This window comes from Pholcus phalangioides, unplaced genomic scaffold (genome assembly GCF_987345545.1).
Source record: "Pholcus phalangioides strain wild (caught in Gottingen) unplaced genomic scaffold, Ppha-v1.0 ptg000015l_1, whole genome shotgun sequence".
Classification (NCBI taxonomy): domain Eukaryota; kingdom Metazoa; phylum Arthropoda; class Arachnida; order Araneae; family Pholcidae; genus Pholcus; species Pholcus phalangioides.
Window position 1 is genome coordinate 28,941,518 of NW_028301608.1, and position 25,734 is coordinate 28,967,251.

A 25,734-nucleotide genomic window follows, 5' to 3' on the forward strand; every position below is an offset into this window, starting at 1 on the left:
ATCTAGCCCAGAAACGCCAACCAATCTCATTTGCCCACCTACAAGGTGTTAAGTGAGACGACTCGCTCCGGAGGGAATTCTATGTTATACGATTAACATCCTTATATTATCTACGTGTAATATGACGCATGTAAGATAACAGTTGACATGGCAAGAGCCCCTCCAATTACTTCTAATGAAATAGTCCCTTCATTCTTTTAATGAAACCCTGGAACATTCTCCAACAACTAACAGCCCTATCTCATCTGTAAAAATTGCTACCCAATGGTCTGGGGAAAAATATATCGTTATGATTTTGTGTATTTCGTTTTCTCTCTCTCTCTCTCTTTTAGTTCTTTTTGGCTTAATAATAAAGTGTTCCAGAATCTGCGACGAAGCTGGGCTGGAAGAGATGTTGGCGACGATATAATTTGTCGGCAGAACTCTGGCGTTCATTCTTTCAGTATTGCTTTGTGCACACACACATGTTCCGGCATTTACGAATTCGTGAGAAATTCAGCAGAAAAATGTGTACGAGGTGCATGTACGGTTGAGTAGTAGAAAGTATCGTTTTATTTTATTCTGATGACAATCGGCTATGCCGTAATTTCCCCGTGAAAAATCCGTGAAGTTGTACAATAGGCAAACGCAATTTTCACTACTTTGAGGGAAAAAAGCTGCCATCATATAGTCCGCACTGGTACAAAGTTCCGCAGGGGAATATGGATGAGGTGCATGTCTGGTTCAGTAGTAGTAGTCCGCACGGGTACATAAATCCCGAGTGAAAATCTCAATCATGAGTAATGAAATCATGTCACGTTTTTTTTGTAAAAAAAAATATTATTTTACTGCTGGCATTCATACGCCCCACATAAACCTTCAAAAAACATTGAAAAAAAAATCTTTTAAAGATTTATAGATGGCGTATGTGTGAATTACATCAGTAAAATTTTCAAGTAAATTTTATAAGTTTTTTTTTAAATATTTATTCTTATTTTAAAACCTCTTAGCTACAGATAAGTAGCAGTGGCATGTAATCCGCACAGTAAGATTTTCCGATGTTTTCTTGGGACATAATCCGGGGATCTCACGCAGGAAAATGTGATGCACTTGATTCCTTCGACTTGATAAATCCATTCGAGTGGTTTTATTTAATATTCGAATAGTCTTTTTTCTCTCATAAAACAATCGTTATATGAACCAAAAGATATACTCCAGTTATACAAGATTGTTTCAAACAATTCACCTCAGAGTTCAGAGTTTGTTCGTGGTGGATGCTTTCTACTAATATTTCAACGGATTTTGTTTTTAAATTGGAAAGAATATAAGTATTTATTATTACCAAAGAGCGGTAAAAGAGATACAATTTAATGGACGACTATGACCCATACTTTTGATGCTGTACTAGTAAGGCCGATGCAAGAGACAGTCTGCGTGAATTATTGGAACTTACGAAGGACATTGATAGCTACTGAGCATCTTAAGTTGTTCTCGAGAGCTGGATGGCGGGCTTCACACGAATAGATAGCACCATTATCGTCGGCAGCAGGGTAGAGGGTTATTGAGCTGGTCGTCTTGTAGCGACGGTGTTTATCTTCATCGAAAGACATTTGGGCATCTTCTGAAATAGAAAATAGCAAAATGACAGCTCGAACTAGTAGATTAAAGATCGAACAACAATACTACTCACAATGATACATTTCAAACAACCTACAGGGTAGTTGAAAGTTGTAGAAGTGGCCCAAAGTCATAAAAAACTGGATACGACATAGTAATAGTTGCTGATGTATTTCTATTAGGAAATGGTTTAGTATTATTTCAGTACAGATAGTTGTTAGAGGGCGGCATTTCAGGAAGGACTCTCTAATTTTGAAACAGCTAACTTAGAAATAGTGATAGATGGCAAGATGAAACAAGTAAAGTAGTTCGATTCATATAAGCCCCAGTCCCACGATTCTTGGTACGCGGCGCAGGGTAAGATAATTAAAGTAAAAGATAATAAAAAGTATTTGTTGGACATAAACCGCAAAAAATACAGCCAGCGTCCGGACTTGTCCGGACAAGTACGGAATTTCCTTCACGCCGACTGTGGTTTTCGCGGTTGATGTCCAACAAATACTTTTTATTATTTTTACTTTAATTATCTTATCCTGCGTCGCGTACCAAGAATCGTGGGACTGGGGCTATAGACACGCTTGGAATTTCAATTATTTCTGTTTGAGGAAGTAATTACAACTTTGGCTAGTAGAACGCACCACAGTCTAAAGGCTGCACGGACAGTTGCATTTATTATTCTCTGCATCCATGAGGGGGGAAAAAATGAAAATTTTTCTCCTGTATTGCGCATCAGCAGAAAAGGATTGAGTGGGCTTCTACATTCATCATCTATAGATGACGGGTGTAGTTTTAGGGTCCAACAATGAGTGATATTGTCCTTCGCAAACACGGGTCAAATCATAAAACGAAGAATTTGAAGTGATCGCTTTGCTTATCGATGTCATGACAAAAGCGAAGAGTGGAACCTTTTTTCTGCAATGGATGCTTAGGCCTCACGGTGATCTTTCTACACTTTTACTATCAACAATGATCTTCAAATGATACCACAGAAAGATTACGGTAGACAAAACCACTATGGCACCATCTGAATCTTAATTCATTTTGCACAACAAACCGGTGTATCTAAATCCTAAGACTGCCCGTAGAACTTGCCACTTGTTTCGTCTTTCTATCTATCACCGTTTTCAAGTTATGCCATTTTATATTTAGGAGAATTTTAGGACTCCTTTCTGGAACACCCGGTATTTTTTTCAGAATTTTATATTATAAAATGCATATTCGCAGTATATATGGAAAAGTTGAGAAAGTTATTTTATTACGATAACTAAGGAATATACACCAATTTAAATTGTTTCTCTATACTTTGTTAGGTGAAATTTCAGCTCGTAAGTTTATCGCTAGTTCGTTCTGAACGTACCAGTATCTGCAAACCTTTAAATTTCATCGGATTCCTGTGTTGGCAGATACCTCGAAGATGAGGTAATTTCGTATCAGTCCCCCGTTTCGTTCTCAAGACGAAGCGGGAAATTCTTTTGGCGGCGAAAGAGAGGCAGCAATAACCAGAATGGGAATTCATCATGTTGAGTTCCCGAGTTACCCGTGGCAACATTATCTCTTGAAGGAGGAATTTTAATGCAACGTCAAGCCAAATGCTACGCACCAAATGATAGCTTTGCCAGAGAATATTGGCGGGGAAGTGGGTAGAGGCCGAATGGAATATGCGCGATGATTCAAGACTCATCTCTAATGGTTACGTGTGCCTGACCCCATAACTTTCCAGAAGGATAATGATTTCCGTTTTTAGCTCGTGTAAGGTTGAGGATAAAGAGTGTTGCCGGAGAAGAAGAAGGCGGAACTTCTATCGAAAAATTCCAGGGACGGAATGAATGAAAATGTATTCTATTATGAACCCCTTTTCATTAAAACATTATGTTGTGTAGTCGTATTCAGGTATGAATTATGTGACCCCATGGACTTTCATATATTGTACAAAGTTTTCATTAGGTAGCTGAGTACGTGGGCGCTACTCGCATGAAACGTTTTCTGACCACGTAAAACGCAGAACGATAAGGTTGAAAATAGAATAAGTAACGGAATCATCGATTAATTTCTCATGAAAAAGCTTTTCTCGCCGTTGACCCAAAGGAGCTTCGTGTTAATCGAGCTTTTTAAAATCTTTCACATTCAAGTGCTGATTTAAGCCAGGGTCACAGTCCTGTCAAACCTGACCCAATACCCATTTGAAAATATTTGCCTTCCCCCTGATACAAAGAAGTAGCAGTGACATAGGCCCAGCTTGGTCCAATCTTCCTTGGTGAATATTTGCTTGCAGGACACTGTTGTATTGTCTATGATGTGACTGCTGGCGTTCTTCGACCAATGCGTGGCCATACGGATTAGAAGATCGGGAAGGAAGGCGGCACCATTGACTTTGGGTGGACGCTGAAAGGTCCAACTCGTTCTCTCTGACCAGCTTTCCAATAACTTTCAGCCTCCAACATTTGACGATCATTGCCAATGTTGGAGCGGCCACACTACTTGCCCATGAATAACCTTGGAGCGTGTTGTGCCAGCCTTTACATGAGTGTGGCCCCGGTTTTATAGCCCATCTCTGTTTATAAATCAAAAAATCAAAACAGACATTTCTAAAATTTTATGCTGAAATTCATACTGTACTTACTGTATGCAATTAGGAACAAATTTCTTCAATAGCCAAATTCAAAATCTGTTGAAACAGACTTGACTTTAAAACCATACACACTGTAGGTTATGTTTCCCAGAGAAAATTTTAAACCATGCGATGGAAGGCAGAGTGTGTCGAAATTTAGAACTAGGCCAGCATTCATTTCCAGCCTAGTCAAATAGTCCTTTGAAAAATATTTACTCCCAATATAAGAGAAATATCTTTTCAGTAAGTTCACTGGACTGCCGCCTGGTTAGGTCCAATGGTTAGGGAGCTAGCTTCTGACTGTGCAGGTCTGGGTTCGAATCCCGGTTCGGGTATGGATGTTTACTAACACACTAACAAAATCCCTGGACAGATCGTAAAGATTTTTCGGCAATACGTGATGATCACGTTATTAAAAAAAAAGTGAAAAGATGAAAATCAATGATTATAACTCAAAATACGAAAATAAGACACCAGACAGCTGTTTCGAGGCTAATATACTCCCCCCACCTCCCTTTTTAGTGGCAGAAAGTATCTTATAGTGCAGACTACTCCCTTGAATTAGCTGGCACCAGGAAGAGATAACCATCGCGGTGTTTAGTGCAAGCGAGTGGTCTGCGGTATATCAAACCTTCTACAGCGGAAGAAGAGAGCCATATTAGCATGAGAACAGCTGTTTGGTGTCTGATTGCGTATTATGAGTCATAATCGATAGTTTTCATCTGTCGCATTTGCTTCTAATGCTTGCCCTCCCCCCCCCGTTTCTATGAATCACCAGTGGCGTAGACTGGTTACATACTTGCCTAGCCTGGCTCAATGTCCTTTGGTGAATATTAGCTCCCAAATACACTCCAAGTAGCTTATACTCCCGCCCAATTTCTGCTGGTCTTCAACAAATGTATGGCCAGACGTGTCTGGAAGATCGGGAAGGAAGACGCCCCTCTTTCGATTTGGGGTGCGGGCTGAACGGCCCTCGCCGTTCTCTTCGACCAGCCTTATTATATCTTCCTGCCTCCAATATTTTACGATCATTCCCAATGGCGCAGCAGCCACACTACTCGAACATGACCAACCTCGCAACGTACCGGGTCACGCTAGACACGAGTGTGGACTCTGCTCAATTAAGTCCATCACTACCCAATGCGGACTTCAATGAGCCACTTCGAGAAATCTTTCCTACACTCTCGGGTCTCCATCACACGCACTACAACACACCAACTGACACTCACGTCTCTCGAGAACCATCCCTCTCCTTCCGGACGAACACCCAGTGGGTCATTCATTTTAGATGGAAATAGACATGGTACCATTTTTATCTTTTTACGCTATGAAATATGGAATCAAAATGAATGAACTTGCTCTATTTTAGAAAACATCTGTACGTAAAAATAATTACTTATATGCGGAATTGGGCGAGATTTTATGATAAGATTTTTGGAAATCATGAGCGAAGATGAGCTCGCGAGAAAAACAAACTAATCGTAAACGATAGTTTAAATTTTGGCAAAATTCTTATTTTCCAAAATTTTGAAATATGGGCAGAATAACGAAGCTGATTCAATGATAGTGGCCTTCTTTATCCAATCGTATTACAACAGGTTCTGTAAGAGCTGTCTACCATGACTGTACGTGAGAAGTCTGCCGCCGGCGCCGTACCTATCCCGTTGCCAAGAACACTTATCGTGCAGCTTCTTGGCAGAGTCCTGACTACCACAACTGGCGTCCATTATGAAGGAATTTCGTAATTCCCAAACGTCAGCAATGGCAATATTTTGAATCGATTATGCAAAATGGAAGCCGGCCAACCATTCATTCCTGAACCATAATTAACGTGACTCAGACCGCTATAAACACGTAATCCTACTCTTTACTCGGTTGCGTCAAAAATTTGAAAATCCCGAGTTTAACGTAGTTATCACCCTGTTTTTGACTCCCACATTGCCAAAATTTACCCCGTCAGCGACTTTCGGCACCAGTTATTTTCCCCTGGATCATGATTTCAAAATTTAGATTTAAAAATTGTTTCCATAAAGATCTATTTTGACTACCGAAAAAGAGGCCTTAAAGAGGGAAAATTATTTTACATTCATCCGATATTTCATTTTTGTTATCTAAGCTTTTCAGACTCAAGCATTCATTTTTTGGAATATTAAAAATTCTTTTTTGCATTTTTGATATTAAAAAATGCATCAAAAGCATAAATATGTGAGCAAATCTATTTTTCAATTTTTTTTTTATTTTTAATTTTTATTGTGTACAAATAAATCACTTCTCTCAATTTTTTTTCAGCTAAGATGATGCACTGTACATTCATCTTTACATACAATATTTTCCGGAATTTTATTGCTACATTTTATGTAATAAATAGCACTCACAGTCACTTTTCCCCTGGAAGTCATCTTAAAATCCCCCTGAAAATTCAACTTGTGATTCATTCAACTTTCAAGTGCTGCCCTCTGATGGAAGCCCAAAGTTTATATTCACCATAATTGTCTAACTCGAAAAACTTACACAATCCTTTAAGGTATCCGACTGCGTTCAAGAGCACTTTTGTATAAAATGAATATATTTAAATTTAAATAATTAAATTTAATTGAATACAATTTTTTGTAATGTAAAGTGTCTCGAAATGGTGAAAACAGCAACAAATTTTGGTCTACTCAATGTCAATACAAGATTCATCGAAAGACTGGTTATTTGTGGAGATGAAGATTACAAGGAATAAAATTCATCACTTCCCCCATGGGGACTCGAACCCCGGTCTCTCGCTTGCCGGACGAGTGCTCTACCATCTAAGCTAAGGAAGCAGATAGAATACTTCAACCTTGGAGCGTATATATATGTTGAAAGGCACCGTACATGGACGGCGTCAACAATCAACTAATAGCTCGTGAATGACAAAGGCCAACCAGATGGCCGTTGTCAGAGGACGGTGGAGAGGATGTTTCTATATGCATATGGCCATCTGGTTGGCCTTTGTCATTCACGAGGTATTAGTTGATTGTTGACGCCGTCCATGTACGGTGCCTTTCAACATATATATACGCTACAAGGTTGGAATATTCTATCTGCTTCCATAGCTTAGATGGTAGAGCACTCGTCCGGCAAGCGAGAGACCAGGGTTCGAGTATCCGTGGGGGCAGTGATGAATTTTCTTCCTTGCAATCTTCATCTCCACAAATAACCAGTCTTTCGACGAATCTTGTATTGACAAGTGGAGAGGACGTTTCTATATACTTAATGTCATTTTCTATGAAAAAAATTTTTATGACAAGTTTTAGACAAAATTCCCGTGATATTCGAAACACGATTGCAAAAAAAAATTTGTCAATGGTATGTTTTGTGATTTTCACAGTACATGTAGTTACTGATTTTGTAGGTTATGAACAAATATTTGAAGGATTGCATATTAGGCTCATAAGTTACGTCCAAATACGTTATTGCACGTGTGAATTTTTTGAAATTTCATCTAACATTTCGTCTATAAAACACTGTAATGCAAAAACATACATGACAGACTTTAGATTTCGATTCATAACCTCAGCACAATGTATAGCAAATATCACATTAAAATTTCATAATATACAATGAGCAGATTTTTAGAAATCATGTCACAAACTCAAGTGAAATTCAAAAATATCATTCTTCGTATAAAACACGTTTAAAGTTTTTATACACAGATTACTTGCATGTAGAAATGCAACGCTAAAGTGGATGTAACTTCAGTTCTGAGCGTCATATAAACAAAGCAAGGCCTGTTTTGGAATCACAAAGAATAAGGCTTTCATAAAAAATTAAAAATCGATATTTCTTTTAATGACGTTTTCAACGTCATCAACGGTATCTCGCTTGCCGGACGAGTGCTTGACCACTTAAGCTATGGAAGAAGATAGAACATTTCAACCTTGGAGCGTATATATATATATTTAAAGGCTCCGTACATGGACGGCGGCAGCAATCAAAGTAATAGCTCGTGAATGTCATTGCCCACCAAATGGCCACATGCATATAGAAAATGTCCTCTCCACTTGTTAATATAAGATTCAATGAAAGACTGGTTATTTGTCTATAAGTTGACAAAGACTGGTTTTTTTTTCAAATACAAATATACAAATACAACGCCACAACAGGCAAATTGCCCAACGAGGTGGCTGACTTAAGGCATCATGGATCCCCGAGCCCCTACCTAATACTGCTACACCACACATGCACCCCCCCCCCCCCCCGCGGAACCCCCCAACGAATCGGTACATGCGGGAATGTGTGTGTACGTGTAGTGCAACCTGACGTAAAGTTTTGTTTCTGTGTAATGCTGTCATCTGCCCCCAGTTTTACTAACTATGAGTGAAGTGTTATGGTTGAATGATTTACCGTTGTAGGACTGTTGCTCTCTGTGGCGAGACTTTTTAACGGGGAGATCGGCTCGCATTTGCGCCTTGAAGTTGGGAACCACAGAAAACCAACTTCAGCCGACCACCACTGTGGGGTTCGAACCCGGATTCTCGCATCACGAGTCCGGCACTATAACCACTCGACCACCACAGCGGCAAATAATCAGTCTTTTTCAATGAATCTTGTATTTACAAGTGGAAAGGACATTTCCTTATGTATCTCGAAACTACTTCGGAAAACAAGAAAGGTGTGTCACCAACATCTGAGACATCTAAGGTCTAAAGAGATACGCCATACAAAATATGCGTCCGAATTTCGAGCAATGTGTGCGCGCTTATGTACACACATTCATACATGTATATATTTTTGTAAATATTCAAATATTCATTTGTGTTCATCTTTCAAGGTAATGTTTAAGACAGTCCCATCAAATATGTAACGAACTGGTGGATAAGGCAATTTTCCGCAACAAAATGTTATTTTCTTTTCTCATTTTTTTTTTCCTCCTTCAAATATTATCAATTTATGCCATATTTCATGCCAATGTAATATTGTGTTACTTCAAGATCAAGAAGAATAGGGCTCTTTTGAGCCTCGGCGCTCTGTATAACGTTCAACGGTCACGGTCATTCAACCTGATACTTAGTGTACACAGAAACTTAAGAAAAAAAAAGAAAACCTAAAAAATGAGAAATCAGGGAAAACTCGCAAAACAATCTCTAGAGAAGAGAAAAGAATAAGTTAGATAAAAAGGAGAAGACATGAAAGAAAGAAAACGGTAGATTCCTTGTGAATGATGTCGGTCGATTCTCGAATCCGAAATGTTTTTTTCAAACACTACTATCCCCTAGAGACGTTAGGAATGTGCAAAGCTCAGCATAAATCTTCGAGATACGAAGATCCAGTCGAAAAATAACCCCTGTTAAGGAATGGAACAAATGTGCAAAAAAACAAAAATGAAACTGGATGTACCCTCATCGCATTTCGGATCGTTTGTGTACGTTCCATTTGACATTCTGTTTCGGTTCTTCTATTCTTGGAATACATATATCCTACATGCAGAAAAATATATATTCAGTTTTCCATTTTTTTCTTTCTTCTGTGAAGATCATGTTTTCCAGGAATATTTTTTATTGAATTGGCTCAGATTCACGATGTGGTGCATAAATAAAAATGGTATAGGAATACGGTAATATATTTCTTAAATGCTTGAGAAATGCTAAAATGTTTGGGAAGATTTCTAAGAACTCTCTGTATAATGTGAGAAGAGAAAACATAGAATCTATTTATCTATATTCCCCTAAACAAAAAAAAAGGACTTGAAAAGAATTCAAGAATTCTTTCATTCATGAATTTTGTATTTTAATGTGTTTTTTCCTGTCATCTTTTTGTTCACAAAGACTTTTGAAAATATTTGCCCAACTGTTTACTGACTATCAGCTTTATCCGGCAATCTATTTACGTATACAGGATGTCCCGTGGGTCCTAATTCCACCTTTATCTCATCAACCTTCCGTCGTAGAGATATGGTTCCCGTTAAAAAAAATGCTCAAAATTTGTTCAGAAATCACTTTGTATCAGTTTTGAGAGTGAAAATACGTGTCACAAAAAAAGTTTTATACGATCAACCCTGTTTCCATAACTTCCAAATAGAAAATAGTTGCCCTGTCTCTCTTGAGGCCAACAAAAAGAAATTCATGTTTTTACGTGCTAAGACATTTGAGTTCAAAAATCGTAGAAAACTAGGGAAAATAACATAAAAACTGACGGACAACGCTTCTTTCCTTCATTCTGTTTTTCCAAGATTTTTTAACTCAAATACATCCGCGCTTAGAAACGGGGATTTTTTTATCTCAGTAAAGACAGAGCAACAACTTTCTAATTGGAAGTTGGGAGACAGGTGGGACTATATACAAAATTATTCTTTTTTTTATTTTGTAACGCATTGAATTTTCACTCCCAAAACTGGTACAGATTTTTCAACACATTTTGAGCATTTTTTTTAAATTAGATGCATACGTCTACGACGAACAGTTGATGATGTAAAAGCCAAAAATTAGGACTTTTAGGACGCCCTGTTTACATGTTTAGTATACGAATGGTATTAAGCCAATAAGGTGAAATTGCGAGCAATATGAAATGAATGGATTTTCATGTTATAAACCTGGTATGTCAGATCTATTGCCTGTAAGGAAGTTTCTATAGGTCTAGCAAATGAAAGTTTTTGTGTGCATAGACATGAAGCGATTTCCTTCGATTTTGAAATTTCTATTCATGTTATGATCGATAAAAAAATTCTGAAAGTTTTTTGGGCATCATGCAAAGTTTGTTTCTTTGTAATTATCTTTTCGGATATCTTAATTTCCAATGAAAATTGAAATATTGAGACAGTGACGAAGAGTGACATTTTGAAATCTTAAGATAATTACATCTATTTACAAAAATTTCCCATAATTTATGCAGAAAATTATCGTATTTTTTCCCCTGCTATCCATCACAGCAAGTTCTTATAAATATCATTTTACATGATTGAGATACATGTGACAGCTTTTGTTTTGAAAAATAACCTTCTAGAAATTTTAAATTTTTAAATCCTTTAACTTATTTATTGTCATTTTTATTGGCATTTATCAATACAAAAATATAGAAGAAGAGTGAAAAAAGTGTTACCTAATAGTCAAGAAAATATCTCAAGTTGGTAAATGCTACAAAAATTAACATGAATAACAAAATACAGTAATTACATAAAATCATAAATCTATATAAATTATATGCAGGGTGTCCTGTATCAATGAACGGTTGTTGAGTTAAAGGCTGCATTAGAACATTCAGCTTCAACAACTCATCAACCGTCGACATCGAGGCATGGTTTCGAAAATAAAAATTTAGGAATTACCCTGTACCTGTTTTGAGGGTGAAAATACAGTGTGTCACAAAATGAAAAGATCCTAAATTTCTATACGTTCCCCCATGTTCTAACTTCTAATTAGAAAGCTGTTTCGCTGTCTTTCCCCCGAGATTAACAAAAAAACTTCCGGTTTCAAAGTGCAATATACACTCAGATATTTGTATTCAAAATTCAAATAAGGTTTTCATAACTTTTCTCCGTTTTTTAATTCGAATATCTCAGCGGATATTGCAGTAAGAAACATGGAATACTTTTTTGTTGAGCTCAGAAAGACAGGGGGACCGTGTAATAAAGATTTTTTTATTTCGATACACACTGTAATTTCACTCTCAAAAATAGTGCAGGTTGGTTTCTGAACACATTTTTCTAAATTGGAACCATACATCTTCGACGAACGGTTGAAGAGATAAATGCTAAATTATTGACAAAATGTGCAAACAATTAAATTAGAGCTGCTGCATTAGAATCGAATAGCAATTAATTCAGTTGAATTTTTACCTTTTTGTATTGGTAAAAATGTATCATAATAATCAACTATGATCGATCACAATCATTGATCAAAAATTCAATAATCTTCAACAAACTAATTCACATAGTAAATTAGTAATTCATTACGCGCTTTTTCTTAACCAAATTTTTACTTAAGTGCAAGTGATCCGTTTCAAGTCCATTTTTTGAAATCATTATTGAATGGTATACTCAAGAACCACCATTAAACTGAGATGAAATTCTTATGTTTCATTCGTAAAAATGTATATATATATTGCCAAATTTATATGTTATCAACAAAGATTATAATCGTGATTTTGTTTTTACTCACCGTCGAACAATTCATTATCATTCTTGTACCAAACGAGTTGCGTCGGAGGTTTACTTCCTACTGCTTTACAGTAAAGCACAACTTTGTCTCCTTGCCTCACTTCTATGTTGTTACCCGCCGGAAGGTCGTTTATTGATATGGTTTGAGGGGGAACTGCAAACAACAACAAATTAAATGAAATTCAAATTCGTATGTGAATATTCTGAAATTTATAATTTTCTAAACATCGCTTTTTAGTTTTTCCGAAAGAAAAAAAATGCATAATAATAAATAATATTGACTAAAAATATACACTGCATAGATCAGATGAAAAATCACATATGTTCACATAGAAAAAATTCCACCAGAGCCATTTATGGAGATATCTGCAATAAGCAACGTCTAACAGAGATGGGACGACCACTACTCTACTTGACTTACTTACGAACGGGTTGCGTTCAAAGCATTGTGTGGGCCGAAGTTTTCGTTGAAATCATGATAATTTGGTGATACCAATTCACCTATTTGATAAATTTTTCATCGATATCTTCAAACTCACGTGTCCTGCAAGTTCTTCAAAATCATTTATGGATTTCTTTTAAGAAATCAGTATACCAACTTACGTCACTTAGCGTCGCTTGTAAATTATTATCTTTTTAATGAGACCTACCTTGGTAAAATCTTGAAGGCTTTTGACGTTGCGTTTTTGAAATGTAAATGTTCTTACACGACAGTGGCATTGAAAAAACGAATATAAATGAAAAAAGGAGTAACGAAAATCTGCATATTTATATTCCTTCTCTTTTCTGGGGAGATGGAGTCATCGTCAATGGGGAAAATTTAGCTCAACTTATGCTATTAGTCTTGATCAAATTACTCACGTAAGTCGAGGGATACCACTGTACTTTTTAAATTTTCTTTTCCTGCACGATGGCTCTTATACTCTCACCAAATGAGGTATAAAGGTCGTCACTTCATCCTATCCACATGATATTTTACGAATGGCATACGTAAACGCATCGCAGCAGACGGTCCATCAGTGTTAATTTTTTTTTCCAACCCTGGCAGAGACATCTTAACCTTTACAGCGGCAATCACGAGATATCTCGCCTAACTTGTTGCTCTTTATTTTAGACAAGTTATCTCGCTCTCCTCAAAACAATCTTATTTCGGTAATGCCGAGCCTACACAGACTTGCAAATACCTCTTCGTATAAAACGTATTTTCTCCATTCTCCCTACCCAACCTGCCAGATCAACTAAAGGGAGGTGCGGACTCAGCAACCACTTTCAAGACAACTTCCACCCGTGGCTCCTATTTTTAACCATATTCCATTTCTGTTAGCCAAACATCCGGATAACAAGCGTTTTTCTGCAGTCTGAAGCATGTTCTTGACCATGGCTTCCTTTGAATATCCAAGAGCCTCAATGGGTTGGGGGAAGGGTCATATGTGACCAGGTTGAGAACCTTTCGTGTAAATGATACATGGGAAAATTCTATACAGAGAATTCACTACATTCCATCGACACACAATTTCGAAGCAGGATGCATATCATCTGGTTGAAACTTTTTTCGATAATGTCGCCTCAGTCGATCTGGGATTGATCAAGAACACTAAAATTTTGGATTAGTTACTCGAAATTCCGTAAGTCGGGAAGTGTGTGATGGCATATTATAATGCGTTTTAATATCCATTCTTTGTGAATAAGTTTAGGGTGTTTTAAAAATGTCTCAAGAAATAAGTTCATCATGAAAAACTGTCAGATGTATTGAAGCTAGTGATTCCTGTGATGCAAATGAGACGGATAAAAAAAAATCATGCCCTACAAAACTTAATGCTGTTAACACTTGATACGGGGACACATAGCTATTGTGCGAAAAAACTAAACAATAACTTAATCCTTCTACAATGCAAAAAAGTAAAGCATCAAAATATCTTTGAACTCTTTGAGAGATAAAAGTTTGAAAAAATAATGACTATAAATATATTTATACAATATAAACTATGACATCGATGCAAATGGCCGCTAAATGAAAAAGATTCCCAATTTGCATGTTTAACGGGAAGTTGAGGAAAGTTTCCTCCACTTCATATTATCCAATCAAGTTAAGTGATGTACCTAATATATATACTTCCGTATTCGTCCATATTTTAGAAACTTAATACTTTTCTCTCACACACTTCAAGGAAAGTGAAAGTTTCGATTCTTATATAAGCCAATTATTACTTTCGACTTTTCTCTACGAAATCATTTCTCTATGCATCATTGAAAACTGTCGAAGTGAAAGTTCGCTTAATAAAATACAAAAATTATTTCCACGATAATTTCATAGAAAATTAAACGATTTTCAGCTGTAATTGAAGCTGCACTCAAGGTTGCCACCTATCAAGAAATGAATGAGAAATCAAAGATTGTTTTGTTTTTTTTGAAAATACCTCATCAAGAATATTGTTTAAGAGGAACAACATGGTCGGACGCCAAATTTTCTTGAACACTAATAAAATATAAAAAAAATTAAGAAAATATTTCGTGGGTGTTTAAAGTAATTAGTAAACACACACAGCCACAAGGGAAACGGATGTAATACAAATACAAACGCAAAGGTCACAACAGGCATATTGCCCAACGAGGTAGCTGAGAAAAGATGCCATAAAAAGTATGAATGTCAAATATAACCGAAGTACAGCAACGCAATATAAAAGAATATATCACGAAAGAAGAAGCTATTAATAAATATTATTTAACACACTGCCCATAAAAAAAGGTTATGGCTGTCTGTTATCTAAGGAAAGATAGATTCTCGATTTATCCCACTATGTTTATCATGCTTCTTTTTCGAGTCGATTGCGTTAGAATTAGATTGCGACCCTCAGAAGTAAGCTATTTTATTCATTGAAAGCCATATTAGAGGGGGGAAAATAAATGAAATTAAATTTATCAAAAAAATTGAGGATTGTCATTGAACAAGTTTAAAATGATATTGGTAACTAAAGATAAATTATTGGTGAAGTTTGTAAACGATGCAGGGCTTATCCCTCAGAAGTTCGGGTCCCTGGGCAAACATGAACTTTTGGACATCTTGGCATTCTTTCAAAATTTGTTAAAGAATGTTGTTATGTGACAAGAATGTATGTCATGGCCGATCTCCTATTTATAGCTAGTGATTGGTGGGCCACTTCGGCGAAGAGACCAACGTCAGCAGATCCGTCTTAACAGCAACGTGACCTGCCATTTGGCATAGTTTTTCCTCGAAAGCCATTACATCAAATCTCGGTATGACAAGATCCCCCCTATCCACATAAAGGTCCTGGGATGCGCTCGGGCTTTGCTCATCAATCAATACGACTCTGAACATTTGAAGTCTAAAAACCTGTTTACAAGGGTGAAGTAATTTAGTAGTTAACTAAATTTGAAGTCGTCAAGTACATTCAAATGTATACAGACGTCAGACGGTAAGGGCCGTTTACAAGTGCTCAGCTGATAAATGATTTAGTTGTTAAGTATAGATAGAATCTGGTTTAATTTATCGGTTAAGTTACTATGAGCATGCGCGAGTGGACGTGATCTCGCATTATCCTATGAGCGTTTACTACTTGATTACTACGTTGGGAAAGTTTTTAAGCACTTGATGAATTGAAATTTAGTTAACTACCTAACTCAACTCCTATAAACGGGCTTTGAGTCATGAGGGACTTTCATTTTCACTTTTACCTAACATAAATACTTTCAAAACGAATTCCGAATATATGCAATAGATGTTTTTATTTTACAATTCATCAGTGTTCAATTTTACGAACACCAAGAATTTAACGAGATGAGAAAGACAAAACTAGTTGAATAATATGTTTGGCTTTAAAAATCTGTATGCCCAGTACACGTGCTTCGTTTACCCTTGCGAGAAAAATTTCACTGACTTGATGTCATTCCTGTTTTCGTTGTAATGAGCCACACAACCAATATCACGCTTTTGTCTGAAAGGTAGGTGGTGACATCATGATTTCGCCGTTCATATTTCTAAGTTTAAATGCCTTTAAAAAATAACACTTCAATATTTATTAAATAGTACTAAGATAAAATCATTTATAAGTAGCTTACGCAAGGGGGAAGGGTATAGGTATAGGTGGTTCGTGTTCACCCACCACGATAAAAAATTGAAAACATTTTTGAAAATTTAAAAAAAAACATTCGATAGAAATATCCTCACTTGCAACCTAATCAATTTCTGTTAATCTCAATAATTTGAAAGTTAAAAACTTGAAATTTTTCCAGAAGACATTCTTGGTGCTCCCTCAAAATGCCGATCCTGCGTACGACCCTGCCATCTATCAACAAATTTCATCCTGAGAGTTGTTTTTTTCTGTCGAAACTATGAGGTGAGGTGTGTTGAAAATTCAAGTAATGTAAGTCAAAATTTGGTTGATTTGTACTTAGTCACATAAAATAACTAAGACTTATACGGTACTTAGAAATGAAGTGATACTAGTAGTTGATTTGATGAAATATCTTGTCAATTTGATGAAATAGCTTGGCAATTTGATGAAATGGTTTGGCAATTTGATGAAATTGGCATTACTGTAATTTTCCTGACACGATAATTGCTAGTAATCTTAAATTCGAATTTCTTTGTTCTGAAAAATTATTTCAAACGGACTCGCACCGCTTTCATTGCCAACTCCATTGAGAAATGGGGTTTTCTGAATGTTATGAAGAAACGAATCTTTGAAAAGAAATTTCTCTTTACTATCATTTCTCTGTAAAGGGCGGTCCAGAAGTCAGGTTTTGGGGAAAAAAAATAGGTAACATCACCACCTGCAGCCGGCCATTGCTATAGTTAAAGGAGGCTGCTATGTCTCCACTCAACGCTTGACGCTAATAATGCGTGTTAGAAGAAAATAAAGATTATGTCTCTGATGCATTGGTTACCGCACTTGCCCGGTATGCAAGGGGAATCGGGTTCGAGTCCCAGAGGAGACAAGCAACTTAAAAAAAAAAAAAAGATTTGTTTTGGCATAACATCTAGAAAATCCTATTTCTCAAATTTGACCCAGTTTTAAGTTTCGTCACGGTGAAAGAAAATTTCCGTAATTGATCCTCCCCTCCACTGGCGTATTAAATTTTCCAGGTCGCACGAAGAAAGACAATATGGCCAAGTTTTCGTTTATTTTCTGGCATAAAACTGAATTAAAACAACCGCGAGGAAAACGAAAGAAAAGAAAGTTTCATGTTTGCAGAGCGCAAACAAATTTCGGATGTTCTTGATGATGGCAAACAAGTAGTTTATTTGCGCAAGGAATTTTTCATCTTCCAAACTATCATAACTCGATCGATTCACAGTATGAAATCTTATCCCTTGTGCCATAAACGCTTGGATGCTCTAGTCTCTTTTGTTCATGAGAAACGTTTTCCTCGCAATCGTAATGATGAAAAACAATAAAACTGGAGAAGAGAGAGATATATATATATAACGTTTTTGATTCAAGCACCATTATACGTCTAATTGTCCGTATTATCCATCAGGGAAAATAAATTACTTTGTCTTATGATATATATATATATACAACATGGGTAGCGTTACTTTCATTGCCTGCAATAAATTTCTTCTAGGTGTTGTTATACGCTTAATATGCCTCATTTAATCCATACATATGAGAATAGAATAGCATGTTTGTGATAGATAAATATTTAAGATATTGTTGTTTCAGAATAACACAATAAAACAATACTAAGTTTATATAAACTTCGCGTCTGCGAAATTGTTAGACGTGAACGTTTACGAACGGAAATATCATATGAAAAGGTCTTGAAATTATTTATGTATTACTTTTCACCATACAATGGCTGCCGTCTCCGCAGGAAAAATATAACTAACAATGAACACAATATGTTCTGTCTGACGTAGAGACTGGCCTGACAATTCCCCACAAGTTACTAGCGGACATAATAATTAATACTCCCGTAAGTTCAGACGCTAAGGTGAAGATAAGGATGAGCTGCTTGTGATTTTGCCTATATCCATTCCAAGTATGCTATTGCTGACCAGAGACATATAATGGCTGTCTCGTGGCCCGTCGGAGTCGGTGCCAGCTGACATCATCGCCGTGCCAGATCCGGTTGATTGCGATTGGCCACTCTGGTATTTCAAGGTCGCGCTTCAGTTGAAAGTAAGGCGACTTGATAAGGATTGTAGTGGCTATAGTTGGCCCTTTTTTTTTTATTATAGTGGCTATAGTTGAACGTAGAACTCCTATATGAAGGCGTCTTAGTTGAACGTACTGGAGCAGTGACGTCACGCACCTGACCCGAATCCACATCCGCTAAGCCATGGCGGCATGAGCAACTTCAAAAGAGACAGCTCTTACTATATAGGTCTGGAAGCTCAAAGACAGTACCGGGAGTGTTGTCCGACAAAACGTATGCTAGTTCAAAAAAAACCTTTGTGGGATTTCACCGGTGTCTGGGCAAAAAAGACTTCTTGTGTCTTCTTGCGTCCTCACGCTCCTGGTACGCCCTGTATAATGCATGACGCTGACAAAACATCCCATATTGCACAGACACCGGTGAGTTGTTCAGATGTTTTTGATCTGGTACGCGTCTTTTCAGAAAAAACCGTCTTTGGGCTTTCAGAATCCATATAGGAAATGCGCGACCGCTATTTCTTCTTTTCATTCCTTCTACAATCGACGATAGAAATTGCGATAACTCTTTAATTCCATCGTTTTTTGCTACAATGCCGCTGAGTGGTTAACCACTTGCTTGACGAATATGTATTTTCTGACAAAAATATCGATTATTTAGATGTGGTCTGTCAACCCTTAAAGTTTTGCCCATGAAGTCTAAAACACCCTGCATAACCAATGTCTTAAAGACTCCAATCTGGATATTAGCACCACTTGAGTTATAACAACAACATTTCGAAGTATCTTGAATCTCTTTATAACCGAGTTTAGTTTTGCTGCTTCTTTTTGAGTGTCTTTCTGACTGTATTTATATATATATACAAAGTGTTTCAAATTGGTTGTCAATAGGACCGTATCTCTCCAACCGTTCACGATAGAAGTATACTTCCAATATCACTGCTCAAAAAGAGTAGGGATATATGTATTATTTATTTGAATTTATTAAATTTATTTATTTAAATTTTGTTGATGTTCAACTCGCGACACAACTTTTTGTGAATACCTAACAATGTTCTTAATCAGTATTTAATCAATTAAAATGTTTTAAGATTTCAATTAAATAAAAGCTACATTTATTATAATTATTTTGAGCAATATAATACAAAAAGCTTTCAAATCACATATGGTTTCTTAAAATATAATTTTTGAGAACTCGTATCAGAAAAAAAGATAAAAATTAACTTTTCATACAGTTCCCTGCACCAAAACCTCCAATTAGTGAAAATGTCATTAGTGTCATTAGTGACAGGCATTAATGCCACAACAGGCAAAATGCCCAACCAGGTGGCTGAAAAAAAGATGCCCATAACAAATATGGATGGCAAAATTAGTGAAGAAAAAGTGTCCATGCTCCGAAAATTCAGTTGCGGAAAATTCCATATTTTTAAATGCGAGATAGCTGACTGAATTTTTTAGCATTTATCGCCAATGATTGAATGCACGGTTCGAAAACCGTAAATTAAATTCAAAGTGTTACAATTCTGCAAAATACATTCGTGACTAAAAAGGCATCACTCTTCAACACTTTTGATATTAAATCCAGTCAAGTTGGTCGAGTAAAAACTACGAAAGTATCTTTTTTCATTTGCGTTTATTCTATGGTCGGTTGTCAGGTACGGATCCAAGACAGTGTGTTGGGATGGACGATTATTTTTTAGGTTCGTAGGACAATTTAGACTTATTTCTGCTGTATTATATCCGGCTCTTGGGAGAGGCTTTCACCCACATCGTCCCTTCCCTCCTCTGGATCTGCGCTTCCCAATGGTTTGAATTTGAAGGCAACAACATTTCATGCAATTTGATTCTATCTGCTGAAGTGACATTTACAACACGTTGTGGGTTTGTTTTTTTTGTTTTTTATTTCATTTCACTTCTTGGTCCCCACAAGGTTGAATAACTATTTTATTATAATTCATTACAGAGATGAAATGTATCTCAACCAGTAAGCGATGAAAAGCATTTGTCTTTTAAATACGGTATGAAATTATATTAACAAAATAACCAATAAAATTTAAATCATTCCATTTGCACACATTTCCTTAAAATAGAGATTCTCATGGCTTTTATTCCAAATACAAACATGCCAAAACAGCGATAAGTTGCAAAGAAATAGTATGATTTCTCACCTTCAACATCTCGATGAATATTGCATCTAAAAAGATGAAGTTTTCTGCAAATGACTTTTCAAAGCCGATTCTACATTTTACTAATTGGAAGTTTTAGCATACGGCAACACTGAGTAAAAAGTTAATTTTTAAATTTTTGTTATGTATATGACTCCAGAAAAAATAATAACATTTCGAAAATTGCATGCCATTTCAAAACTTTGTTATAGTTGAAAGTATACTTCTAAAGTCAACGGTTGCAGAAATAGTCCAACGAACGAACAATTTGAAACACCTTGTATTTCCCATGGCTTTTGATAAAAATCATAGTTTGAATTATAAAATATACAGTTGTTTCTGAAGTGAACTTATTCGTACATGTATTGACATGCTCGAAAACAGAATTTTCTCTGCTTCGTATAGCGAACGACTAATTTGAATATCATATTGCCAGGAATGTGGAAATGTATGGTTTCAATGCACCGAACTCAATTTGGGGGAACTTCAGATGCGTTTTGTAATTATAGAAGACATAATTTCATTCGCGAGTGAAAAATTTACCGGTGCTGTTGGAATTTTCATAGTGTTTATTTGCCTGGATATTAAAGTACCGATTCCATTACGATAGCCAACTCGTCATTATGAAAAATTTTTGGCAATCTATTAGCATTGGAAATTTTACTTTTGCATGTGATTCCATATGCGTTTGCGTTCACAGCGTAGCTCAATAACGCATTTTTTGAGATGTACTTGGGACTTCACGCGAAAATGTACATTATGTGGAAACAAGTTCCTCTGACGACCTTTTTTAATTGCCAGTCTTCACGTTTGAAATTTTTCTGGAGGTTTATTAATGGTAATATTGATTGTCCTTTTCTGTTGTTTAAAATAGGATTAATAACTACATTGGCTCATCTACCCATAAATACAGTACACCGCAGAAGTTTAGACACTAGTTGAGATCACTAGTTGTTAATTACCGCATATTAGGGTGAACATATACCTTACTTTCAAAGTAATGAAACTAGGCTCTGCACACTTTATAGACAACATAATAAGAAAAATAGTGAACAAAAATAGCATATAAATGATTGACTCAAAACTTCAAAGTCAAATGTTTAGAAAAATAAATATTATCTAAACTTTGGTTGACGTCCTTTTTCTTTAATAACTAAGTTAATGCAGGTTTCCATCGAAGAAATTGAGTCTTCTATTATATCTGTGGCTCAAAGTTATGTCAATAACTCTCAATAGAAGCTCCAAAATATTTTATACACCAATACTACCTATAAATAATTATTTTCATAAATCTCTCGGCAAAATGTCGCAAAGATTCTCAATAGGCTTGAGCTTGAAGTCACATGCTGCTCAGTTGAGAAGTTCAATATGTTGCACATTAAACTAGGTTTTTGCACGACCTTCTGTATGAAAGCATAGGAGCTTGTGCGCCTCGCCCTCCCTCCAGACGAAAAAAAACTTTTTTTAATGTAAAAACATTTTTTTTATTAAAATTTCAAAGGAAAATACCTTTATATGTTATTATAATCGATTTCAATGCTATTTGAAGGGTAAGAGCTCAAAATTTATCTTCAAGAAATTCATTGATACCCACCCTTCAAGCCATATATGGTAAATCCTTGACTCGCGGACCAAATGTGGCCCTAAAGGTTATCTGATGTTGCTTGCCCCTAAAACCCAACTTTGTAAAAATGAACTAAGCTGCACATTTACAGACCGCTTAAATGACCCGTCGCACAATTCCAGAGCATTTAAGTGGCCCCTGCCACATTTTCAGATCACTGAAGTAGGCCCGTGGCACATTCAAAGATCACTTAACTAACCCGCGGCACAGTTCCAGAAAACTTAAACGATCCGCGGCACATTTAGAGATCCCTTTAGTGACCCGAGGAACATTCCCAGATAATTTAAGTGGCCGTGGCATAATTACGGATCGCCTGAGTGATGTGTTGCAAAGTTCCACTTAAGTTGCCCGGAAACATTTTCATAGCACTTAAGCAGCCCTAACACATTTCCTGAGCACTTGAAGGATCCGTGAAACATTTAGAGATCTCTGAAGTGGCTCTGTAAGGGATTTATCATTAGGGAGAATGTTTGTTCAGGTGCCCCTCAAACTAGCGAAAGATTTTTCTTGTTTTTGGCGCACCGAGTAAGATGCCATTAAGAATATTTCATATTTTCATAAAGGGTAGTTGTTGATGACATTGGATTGGATTGGATTTTGATTTTTTGGCGCAAGGACCATCTAGATCAAGCTGCGCCGTTGATAACATAAGCATCATCTAAACCCCTCCCCCGTCATCAAAAGTGAGCAAATCGGAAACCCCCCTCACCATCGATGCTGACGTAATACTTGAATGACCCCAAAAAGCTGGGTTTTTTTTTATAACTTTTCGAAATACCGCCTGTTTCTCGTATACCTGTACAAATAAGAGAGCTTTACTTTCCGAGAAACAGTCTACCCTTCCGATTTCAACTTCTATATGCTGTTTATTTTTAATTGCTCTTAAATTCATTGTTAAATTTAATCGTGAATTTCATAAGTGTCCGAACTTTGACGGTGCCCCGCATGTAATAATTGCTCTGCTGAACACTAATTTTGTTCTCAGAGAATTCTCCATTGATTTCGGGGCACCGATTCCGGATCTGGAATTGGTTTTTACAGATTGATTTTAGTTTTCGAGGTAAAGTAAAAGTTGAATTTCAATTGTAATACATAAAATCAGCACACAAATCACATTCGAAGTGTCCGAAGTGTAAATCAATATTAAATTTAATATCAATAAATAAAGACCACCGATGTCTGATCATGATATAAATGTAATAATATATTATATGGAAAGGAAAATAAATGAAAAATTCAAAATAAAATTCGACGGAAAAATTAGTGGCTGTAGAGCATATTGAAATGTTGAAAGTATGCATTATCTGAAAAACTAGAGCCATTTCGGCAAAACCAACACTAAGTTTAGAATCAGCAGCCTCAATATACCCAGAAACCATCAAATATTTTTTGGGAACATGAAAAAAATGATTTAATTTGTTGAGCGCAGTGTTGTATTTTCTTTTTGAAACCAAATTTTATGGCAGCTGATTTTCTAACTGCTCAAAGAGGTTCTTTGCCATCGTAACGTATTGGTCTAGCGAGCTCATCCAGCACATGAGAGGACGTAGGTTCGATTCCTCGCAAATGTAGTTGAATTTTCTTTCTTGGATTCATCCTCACATCAACCAGTTGTTAAAACCTTCGGGTGAATAGTGGATGGTAACGTAATCTTCACATCTACTACTTTGCCGTACTGCGCCGAGTAAACAATCCACTCGGGAATTTCTAAAGGATTGCTTCTTACCAGAGAAAGAATGTGCGTTCTGAGTGTATTTGTGGTGCTAACACATTATATCGTCAAAATTGAGCTTGTGTTTTACTGATTGTGCCATCTATCTTACTTTCTAGAAATAAATGCAAGTGATGCCAACGATATTAAAAAAATGGCGTAAATGATCGAACAAGAAACGAAGCAATAATAATAATAATATTTTAAAAAATAATTTATATATAATGGAATGAAAACAACAGCAAATATTCGGAGGCTTGTATGAATTCTAATATTATGTAGTGCAATCCATATTCAATAGATGGCGCAATGAAAAACGCTATTAAATGGTTAATCTTTGAGCTTTATGACGGAAATACAGTTCATATAGCAATAACAATTGTAGAATAGCAAGAACAACGACAAGCGATACACAAAACTCGAGACAATACCCAATAATAATTCGCGCTGGTTCACTAGTAAATAGGAATGCATATGTTTGATAACACTTTTTCCATATAGTTCCAAAAAACTTCCATATTTTTTTTATCGTATATCTATAGCAGTGCATACATGCAAGTAGAAATATCAAACATAAGAAAGATATCATTTCTTCGAGCTATTACAGGAATGTTACTGGAAATAGCTTTCTCGTGTAAAAAGCTTACACATAATCCGGATAAAAGTACACGAAATCTCTCAGAACAGAAATCTCGCATCTCCGAAGCATATAAAACGGTCTTTACGAGAAATCCCGTGAGGATATTCCTTTTTTTTATTTCAAGGTTTTTTTTACTCGTATTACCGGAAAAAGCCATTGAGAGTGTGTCGTGAGTGGCTACGCACATTCATGGGATATTAAATTACATTGAAGTATTCGGTAATGTTCCATTAGGAGATATCACAAGATCCTAAAGATTTTAGTGAAAACTTTTCCTCTAGAGAGGAACTTGAATTTGTCAAAGAATCCAATAAATACATAATTACTCTTGATGTTAGCAGCGGATTCGCGCGCTTGATAATCTATACTACAACAACAACTCCAACAACTCTGGCCATTACGCTATATTGCAGTTCATTGCATTAATGAGATGGATTGGAAATGAAGGCGCCGCCTGCGCCGCCTATCGGTGTTCGCCTCAAGTCCGTATTAGGGGAAAATATATCTTATCTATATTCTTCCCCGGGTTCGAACCCGGGACCGTGACACTAATCTGGTAGACGAGCATTTTACCAACACGACACTCGGACGCTTTGATTTGGTAATCTGGAAATTCCCCCTTATGGTTCCCTTTAGCTGCTGAATTTTGAAAAAAAACTTAGCGAGTCTCTACATCTATATAATAAAACTACTCACGAAATTTCATATTTATGACTTCAGCACTTTTCGGCGCGGCGTGATTTCTCTACCTTTGTTCCCACTTATGCCCCCCCCCCCCAGTAGGTGCTGTAGGATTGTAGGGGCTGCTTACATGTTCAACATAGCGGTAGCTTTGGCAGTTTTGGTACACAATGGGCAACTTTCTTCTTTCGTATGGAAAGAGGGAGAAAGCTTAGTTATAATAATGAAAGACAAAGATATCTCGATGAAAACAAAAATTAGGATTATGAATGCGTTGGTCTGTCCTGTCTTAATGTATGGATGTGAGAGCTGGACACCACGGAAAGCAGATAAAAAAATAATTGATTCCTTTGAACTTTGGTGCTTGAGGAGGATGCTTAGAATTCCACGGACAACTAAAAGAACAAATAAATCGGTTATCGTAGAAGTCAAGGCTGACTATTCTCTAGAAGCAACAGTCACTAAACAGAAACT

At 36.5% G+C, this 25,734-nt stretch overlaps 1 protein-coding gene across 2 annotated transcripts in view; it reads right to left on the reverse strand.

Annotated features, from left to right (window-relative positions):
* Positions 1 to 25,734, reverse strand: part of LOC149075772 (nephrin-like) — a 182,660-nt gene that overhangs the window by 84,061 nt on the left and 72,865 nt on the right. For both annotated transcript variants that reach the window (XM_089243282.1, XM_089243283.1), the window contains exons 3-4: positions 12,325 to 12,477; positions 1,433 to 1,600 (exon numbers count right to left, since the gene is read on the reverse strand). In XM_089243282.1, coding sequence (XP_089099408.1) covers positions 1,433 to 1,600; positions 12,325 to 12,477 — 321 coding nt within the window. The remainder of the gene's footprint in view (positions 1 to 1,432; positions 1,601 to 12,324; positions 12,478 to 25,734) is intronic.